Genomic DNA, 8,954 nt, shown 5'->3' with positions numbered 1-8,954 from the left:
TGACGTTTGCTCCATTTCCCAGACCCAACATTCATCTCTTTCTTGGACTAAAGTTCAGTTTTACCTAGCCTCAAAAGTCAATTCTGCTTTCAAGTCCAGCCATAGATCCTGGGTTCTGTGACCCCAGGCAGTACCCTGCAGGGTCATCTCCCCTATTGACCCCTCAGGGATACTGAGGCAGCCCCTCCCATCTGGCTCAACTCGGCTTTGAAGTTGAGACCCTGACACCCCTCAGCAGGCACTGTCCTTTGAGTTATCCTTCCAGGGGAGATGGTTGGCTATGCACAGTCATTCATTTCTTGCCAAAATCTTTTAAATTGTTTCTGGCCTGGGTTAAGGGGAAAAAGAAGTGAATGTGCTGGAAAAGAACCTTTTTTCATGCTCTGTATGAGTTCATTAGCTCTGTCCTTAAATCAAGTGAGATATCCAGTAAAGAAGGTCTTAGATAAAACATGAGGTGGTGAATCCTGCCTCCTGGGCCCCCTCCCTGGGACTTTCTCTGTAGCACACATGCCTCTTGGTGCCATACCAGTTTCCTAATATTTTTACACTCTCTGCTTCTTTTCCTCGATCAAAATGTTCTCAAGGAAGGCTTTTAGGGATTCATGTCTACTCAGTGGTAAAGGACCATTACTAACGTTACAGTAGTTAGTATTGCAATAGGGGATAAAGCTTAAAGTCAAAGGAATTAATCTTTAATTGTGAGAGTTTGAACATCGAAGTCAAACTGATGTTGGATTGAGGGGAGGGTGGGGTGAGGGTGATAGAGTCTCACCATTAGTGAGATAATTAGTGCCTCATTTCTCATCATGGATGTTGACCACTGACTCTGCTCCTGGAGAAGCCTGCTTCAGAACTAACCAGCAAACACCAAGGGCCTACACTGTGCTCAGCCCACTGAAATGTGGCATGGGGTGAAGTTTGTGAGCTCCAACCTGCTAGCATTTCTTCTTTACGGTAAGCCACAGTTATTCATTTAACCTAATTTCATGCTGAATTTTAAGAGAATTAATTTTAAACAACTACACATACTGTTTTCAGGACACTCCTGTTTGGATAGGGTCATACCTGATCCCCTGTTTCCCCAAAGCTTCGACTTGGTATCTGATATGCTTTGGATTTGTGTCCCTGCCCAAGTCTCATGTTAAAGTGTAATCCCCAGTGTTGGAGGAGGGGCCTGATGGGAGGTGATTGGATCATGGAGGCAGAGTTCCTTCTTGCTGTTCTCATGATAGTGAGTGAGTTCTCAAGAGATCTAGTTGTTTAAATGTGTGTAGCACTTCCCCCTTAGCTCTCTTTCTTCTGCTCCAGCCATGTAAGATGTGCTGCTTCCCTTCTGCCATTACTGAAAGTTTCCCAAGGCCTCCCCAGTCATGCTTCCTGTACAGCCTGGAGAATCGTGAGCCAATTTGACCTCTTTTCTTTATAAATTACCCAGTTTCAGGTATTTCTTTACAGTAGTATGAGAACAGACTAATACAATATCTGATGCACGGGCTCCTGTCATAGCCTTTGTGACCCCATCATGGGTTACCACTAGGGTCAGCCTTGCCCCCAGCCTCTGAGGCTGGTTCTGTCTCCCAAGGGGGGATTTCATGATGTTAACTCAGGACCGCTTTCAGCTTCCTACTCTGAGCACAGAGCGACTGTGCTCTGCTGGGTCTTTGTGACTCAATCTCTGCAGGAATCCTTGTCATGTTCCCTTGAGCATGTTCCTGCCTGGCCTCTGGGAGCCCCTGTCCCTACCAGCTGGCACTTTCTATTGCCAGGTGCTCAGGATGCTGTCCTGTTCGCCGACATCTCCTTTGCATTTCCTCTCACCATGTGTCTGTCTGGTCTCTGAGCCCCAGCCACTTCTGCAGTGATTTATGTGAAAGTTGAGACCACAACCTGCATCAGCCTGATCCTGCACACCCAGCTGGAAGGAACCTGTGTGTCGGTTGAGTTCCCTCCACCATTCTGTCCTATTGATACCACCCAGCCCCAGTGATGGCTGACAGCATTTGCAAAATAAGAAATTGCTGGCTGGTGAGTAGTTTAGGAGACCTATTACAAATGAACAGAATCAAAGTAATTAAGATATAAGTATCTTGTCCATGAGGGATGTAAGAAATTAGTCTTCTGTATCTTTGCATCTAGTTTTTGCATGTCAATCAGTCATACTTTTTTATGTTCATTAAAAAACTTGGTCCATGTGGGAAGATTCAATTAACGTTTTTGAGTCATTCATACTTGGATTTGAATAAAGAAGTTGGAAGAGTCCTTAATATCTGGAAAATATTCAAATGTTTCCCTAAAGTTTTCAAAACTATTTTGCTCATGGATTGGGAGCTCACTCACAAATGGACCTTGGTGTTCACTTCCCATTGGTCTGCCTCCGCTAGTAGAGAAAATCGGGCTTGTGTGGCAGTAATTTGGCAAGTCAAGTCCTTCATTCTCACTTCCATGTTTGAAACATGGCTTCTCAGTTGTGCTGTGACTAAGACCCAGTTTGGGGAGTTTAATGGATTCTGGGCTTCCTAGACAGGAATCCAATTCATCATTGAAAGATGAAGTATACAATTGGGATGGATCAGGGAGAGAACTTTGATTACGTTCTATTTGAAATGTTTTTTTTTTGTTTGTTTTTTGCTAAACTTGTTAAATAATAACCCTGCTGTTCCAGAGGAAGTGATACTTTACAAAAAGAAGATTCATCTCAAAAAAAGTCAAATATAATTATACTTGAGGATTTGAAATTTCCTGATGGAAACAAATCTGTAGAGTAATTTGGGGAAATATGTGCATTTCTAGCTATAACCAGTGTTCCACTGGGTCTCTTAATGCAGGGGTCAAGACATCTGCAAAGTGTCTTCAGATGAGTCCTGGGATGGGTCTCCAGGGGGCTCTTGAGCAAGTCCACCCTGTACTGTGTGGCCCCAACATTTTCTCCCTCTTTTGCTCGGCAGTGGGGGCTCCCCTCCTGTGAAGCTCTCCAAGATGCCCTGTACTGATTCGGGTGCTCCGCAGCGAAGCCCCTTCTGCCAGGTGCTCCTGCCACTGCCCGGCTCCCCAGCTGCTTGGCTGCCATCTGCCTCCATTCCTGCTGCGGAGGCCTGGAATGCCCGGGATACTAGGGCCACTCTGCCTTCCATGCTGAAGAAGGAAGACGTCTCTGGTCCCTTTTGTCCCCAATATTTTACACATACAGAAGAATGTAAAGAATTATACGGTGGTTCACATAGCCACATCTAGATACATCGCAGCTGTTGGCCCTCAGCTCTCTTTCCTTTCCACACATCTGTGCAGCTACCCATCCATCCAGCTTGTTTTTAGACTTTTCAAAGTCAGCTGCAAACATCAGTGCCTTTGTTCCCACACATGTCATTAACTGGAGTCCAATAATTGTTTATGTTCTTTTGTGTTCCTTCAGCTGTACTGCCTTGAATGTTGATGTTTGGAGTTTTAAGAGAAAGAAGCTCATTCAGCTTCAACCATAACCCCCAAACCCCTGTTCCCACCCCCATCTCTCCTCGGGAATCAGATGGGGGTGGTTCTGGGCCAGAGACAAATCTAAGGGAAAGAATTGCTGTTTCTCCTGCACGGCAGAGGAGCGGCTGCTGGGTAAGCAGCCTTTTCTGGCTGTCTCTCTCCAGGTGAGGTGAGTCATCTCTCTGGAGGCTCCCTGAGCTCTCAGGTAAGCAGATTCTGAGCCCCTTCCCCACCGGCTTCAGACTCGAGGGTTCCCAGTGTTGCTGCAGCAGCTGCTCTTGCTGAGGTGTGCAGGGGAAGGGTTTTGAGAGGCTTCTCATCCACAGAGCTGGCGTTAACAGGCAGACAAGCATTGCTCAGGACAATGCACAGGGGCTGGAATGGGAAGTGTCTGGCGCTCAGAGGTGACCTGGAGGCCTCGAGGTGCACAGTTTGTCATCATCGTAATCAGAGCTGAGATGCACCAAGCACCTCCTAGCGCCAGACCCGGGCTGAGAGCTCACTGCCTGTGCCTAGCGTGCTCTTCATACCATCCTCGCTCTATCATTATCCCCTTTGCACAGGTAAGACTTGGTGGTGACCATGATCTTGGCAGCTGTGATAAGAATATGTGTAAACCCAGCCAGAGGAGCTGGTTAGGACAGATTTTTCTGGCAGAAAGTGGTGTTGGTGGTATAAATTGCAGGTTTTCAGGTGCGGTGAAGCCAACAGATGAGACGATTGCCATTGTCACTCAGTTCCCGAGAGGAGGGTCACACTATGATGCTCAGGGCCCCATGCAGAAGCACCAGGGTCGGGCAGGTGGCAGAGAAGCTAGAGGAAACACGGGCAAGAGCCTCGGCCGAGGTTTCCGAGGGAAGAAACTGGAGAGATAGGATGAGCAGGCTTAGGACTGGCTAGTGTGAATAATTTCTGTTGGGTCTGGGGCATAGGGGCTGTTTCCAGTTGTCTGGCACCTGGCCCTGGGGTGATTACGGCAGGGAAATAGAGGCCCAGCATGGCAGAGCCTGCTAGAGGAGACAGGGTCTGCATGTGGACTCTGGATTGTGTGGTTTGCACATGAAGGGCACACTCATGGGGGAGTCATTTGCTGTCTCTAGGACTTGACTAGCCCTGGGAGGAGCAGTCCCTCCAGTGTCAGTGAGGATCTAGGTGTCAAAATTTCAGAAACACATGGTTAATACTGTGGGATGGGGCAGGAAGCACCTATCAGGTGTATTTGAACATCTTCTCGCAGCCATGCAACCTTCAGCACCCTGTGGCACCCACGTGGTTCCTCGTGAACTGTTAATCAGCACATTTCTGGCCATTTGGAGAATCTAAATGTGGAGTCCTTGAATGATACTCCAGAGCTTCATGGGGCCCAAGTGAGACTGTAAGGTCCTTCTTATGGCTCCCAGGGAAGTGGCCACTTTCCACTGCCTTTGGACTAGCCACCAGAGTCACTGTTGCTCTGCCCCTTGGCTTGCCTTGAAACGCTCTCTGAGATACTCGCACTTCTGGTGAGAAGGTGAGTGTGGTGTCCAGGTGCTCACTGTGAAGATGGGCAGGCATTATTTGGAAGAAGTGGAAGAAATGGGAACTTGGAAGTGACTGGGGAGGCCAGAAGAGGGGAGAGGGAAGGGGGTCCCAGGGTGGGAAGTCACTGTTGACAGCTTGAGGGTTCTGTGTCCATTCCAGTGCAACAGGGTGTGTGGGAGGGCCTCTCTTGTGACATTGAACAGGGAACGGGAGAGCATGGACTTGTTCTCTAGGCCTCTGCATTTCTTTGTCCTCTGCAGATAGGGCACAAGCTGTGTTGGCAAAAGCTGGTAAAACACTGCTAACAGGCAGAGAAACCATACATTCAGCAATAAGTATATCTAGCAAGGCATTAAAAAATGGAGAGTAGGTTTTTGTGACTAAAAAAGTCTACCTAATGTTAAAATAATAGGCTGTGTTAGTCAAACTGGTAAAAAGAAAAATGAAGCAATCAGGCAAGTCTGCTGCTTGAATTCATACAGACCCAACAATTGACCATTGTTTGAACACTCAATGTCTTAGCTGTTCCTTGTTAAACACACTGTTGGCACAGCAAGCATCTGAGAGAAGAAAGCTTCAGTAATCTAGAGCCACCGCCAAACAGTAGAGCAGTAGAGCAGATTCCTAGGATGATTGAGCATGGGGCTGTTGACAGGCAGGCTGTGGGTGTTGGCGGGTAGAGGGAGGCATAGGCTGAGTGTCTTTCCACGCATTTAACACCCCAGCTCCAGTCTTGGCAGCTACTGTTCCATGAGCAGAATGGAGTTCAATGAAACTGCTTTTGCAAAGACTATGACAGTGAGAAAAATCTGACATAGAAAAATTATGACAGTGAAAGAAATCTGACCTGACTCCACCTTGCTTCTAACCTCCAAGCTGTCCTTGTTTGTTTCTGGGCATAGGCCAAGCCAACTGTGGGAGGAATTTAGTTTAACTTTAAAGCAAAGATGATAACAGTCTCTTCTTGAAACTAACTACGTCCTGGCTCAGGGACCAAATATGCCTTTGCAAGACTAACAAATTAGCCACAAGATTAGAATTATGGTTCAGGAGCCTTGTAGCCAGAGGTCACAAGCTTTGTAACTTCCCCATTTGCTCCTATAGGTGACATCACCATTGCAAAATCTAAGATTGGTACTTGAGGTATTTTTCAGACTGCATTCCAATGAACAAGCTGGTGCCACCTGGACTGGTACCCCATACCATGAAACTGGCCCATCTGGCCTTGCGATCCCGCCCAGGAACTGACAGAGTGTAAGAAGACAGCTATGATTTTATCCCTAACCCAACCAATCAGCATTCCCCATTCCCTAGTCCCCTGCCTTGAGAAACCCTAGCCTCTGAATTCTCAGGGAGACTGATTTGAGTCATAAACTCCCATTTGCCACTTGGCTAGTCCTGTGATAATTAAACTCTTTCTCTACTGTAATACTGCTGTCTCAGAAGATTGGTCTTATCTGTGCAGCAGGCAGGATGAACCCATTGGGCAATTATAATAAAGCAAATGCCAAGGGGCAATTGGCCACCATCAGTACCATCAGTATGGGCTTATTGGAAGCTGACAGTCATGAAGAGTGAGAGGGTAGGGGGATTTCATTTTAATAAGTTTTCGGATACACTTACTGTATTTAGAAAACAAAGAAAAGTTCACAGCAGGAATGCTGTAATTACACTATCTGCCATTCTTGAGGGGATGCAAGGAAATCTTTAAAACAGCAATGCCACAGACACACAGCAGTTTTTTACCTTTTAAATATGAATTTATAATAATAAAGCTCATATTTATTTTGGTACATATTTCTCCCAATTAAAAACAATATATAAAGCCTGACTCTAATTAGGAGTATGTCAATGTCACTTTGACAAAACCACAAAAATATTGATTTATTGACTATTTTTAAAGAAATAAGCCTAATTCTATATACATTTTATCTGTATTTACTGAATTCTTACTTGAATTTAAAACTTTTATAACAGAATGCAGACAAGAAATAACTTTTGTAATCTCAAAAGTGTTTAATGAACAGATTCTCAGAAATATTTATAATTAGCACCTTTTCTCTTCAGCAACATTAAAGCTAGTTGTTCATCCCCTTAAAATAGTTCCTTGATCCCCCACCTTTGTTAATACCATTAATCGGTTTATAACCAGCACAAAGAAAACTCAGCCTAATGCATCAAGATGGATTCTCCATTGGCAGATCTAAGTTAATGATGTGTAACTTAATGTTTTCTTTTTAAAAAATCAAACACTGTTGTGTTTAGTTTTGGTTGTAAATATAAGTTCTTGGCAAAATTTGTCATATGATAAAGTAGTTTTAGAAATCTGTATTAAAAAATTAAAGTAGGTAGAATACAGTGACCTCATCCCTCTGCACCTGTGCTTTGGTCCCCATTCACATAGAAGGAGGGATTGTTCTCTGCCATCTACACCCCTCTTCTCCCATCTATAACAGCCTGGATTACTTTGATATATTTTTTAAAAATTTTTAAAAAGATGGGGTCTCGTCCAAGCCGGTCCACCTCACAGCCTTCCTGGGATACAAGGCTGGCATGACTCACATCGTGCGGGAAGTCGACAGGCCAGGATCCAAGGTGAACAAGAAGGAGGTGGTGGAGGCTGTGACCATTGTAGAGACACCACCCATGGTGGTTGTGGGCATTGTGGGCTATGTGGAAACCCCTCGAGGCCTCCGGACCTTCAAGACTGTCTTTGCTGAGCACATCAGTGATGAATGCAAGAGGCGTTTCTATAAGAATTGGCATAAATCTAAGAAGAAGGCCTTTACCAAGTACTGCAAGAAATGGCAGGATGAGGATGGCAAGAAGCAGCTGGAGAAGGACTTCAGCAGCATGAAGAAGTACTGCCAAGTCATCCGTGTCATTGCCCACACCCAGATGTGCCTGCTTCCTCTGCGCCAGAAGAAGGCCCACCTGATGGAGATCCAGGTGAACGGAGGCACCATGGCCGAGAAGCTGGACTGGGCCCGCGAGAGGCTCGAGCAGCAGGTACCTGTGAACCAAGTGTTTGGGCAGGATGAGATGATCGACGTCATCGGGGTGACCAAGGGCAAAGGCTACAAAGGGGTCACCAGTCGTTGGCACACCAAGAACCTGCCCCACAAGACCCACCGAGGCCTGCGCAAGGTGGCCTGTATTGGGGCATGGCATCCTGCTCGTGTAGCCTTCTCTGTGGCACGCGCTGGGCAGAAAGGCTACCATCACCGCACTGAGATCAACAAGAAGATCTATAAGATTGGCCAGGGCTACCTTATCAAGGATGGCAAGCTGATCAAGAACAATGCCTCCACTGACTATGACCTATCTGACAAGAGCATCAACCCTCTGGGTGGCTTTGTCCACTATGGTGAAGTGACCAATGACTTTGTCATGCTGAAAGGCTGTGTGGTGGGAACCAAGAAGCGGGTGCTCACCCTCCGCAAGTCCTTGCTGGTGCAGACGAAGCGGCGGGCTCTGGAGAAGATTGACCTTAAGTTCATTGACACCACCTCCAAGTTTGGCCATGGCCGCTTCCAGACCATGGAGGAGAAGAAAGCATTCATGGGACCACTCAAGAAAGACCGAATTGCAAAGGAAGAAGGAGCTTAATGCCAGGAACAGATTTTGCAGTTGGTGGGGTCTCAATAAAAGTTATTTTCCACTGAAAAAAAAAAAAAAAAAAGATGGGGTCTCAGTATATTGCCCAGGCTAGTCCTGAACTCCTGGGCTCAAGCGATCCTCCTGCCTCAGCCTCCCAAAATGCTGGGATTACAGGTGTGAGCCACCATGCCCAACCAACCAGGCTTACTTTGGGATATTGTTTTTGGGCTTTTAGCTTAGGGCCACGTTTTGATTGGATTAAGCCCATTAGCATATGTGAAAGATTATATTTTCCAAGGATGACTGTTCTTCTAGAAGTTTCTTCTAGAATCTTGCCCCTCTTCCATCAAGAGATAGAGTCT

The 8,954-nt window shown here is 46.2% G+C and overlaps 1 protein-coding gene and 1 long non-coding RNA gene across 2 annotated transcripts; both read left to right on the top strand.

Annotated features, from left to right (window-relative positions):
• The first annotated feature begins 844 nt into the window (after positions 1-844).
• LOC134730528 (uncharacterized) lies at positions 845-3,406 on the top strand. The gene is made up of 3 exons (XR_010112323.1): positions 845-957; positions 1,770-2,028; positions 2,949-3,406. It is a non-coding gene; the product is annotated as an uncharacterized LOC134730528 (long non-coding RNA).
• A 2,902-nt stretch (positions 3,407-6,308) lies between these two features.
• On the top strand, positions 6,309-8,683 carry LOC100996024 (large ribosomal subunit protein uL3-like). The gene has a single exon (XM_034963179.3). It carries the CDS (start codon positions 7,546-7,548, stop codon positions 8,599-8,601), a length of 1,056 nt encoding a protein of 351 aa, XP_034819070.3. The 5' UTR covers positions 6,309-7,545; the 3' UTR covers positions 8,602-8,683.
• Positions 8,684-8,954: the final 271 nt, after the last annotated feature.

This window comes from Pan paniscus, chromosome 5 (genome assembly GCF_029289425.2).
Source record: "Pan paniscus chromosome 5, NHGRI_mPanPan1-v2.0_pri, whole genome shotgun sequence".
NCBI lineage: Eukaryota > Metazoa > Chordata > Mammalia > Primates > Hominidae > Pan > Pan paniscus.
This window is presented reverse-complemented; position numbering and strand designations above follow the sequence as displayed.

Bases quoted from the DNA above. Each gene is read 5' to 3' on its own strand.
- LOC100996024 (XM_034963179.3), top strand. From the start codon at position 7,546: ATGACTCACATCGTGCGGGAAGTCGACAGGCCAGGATCCAAGGTGAAC.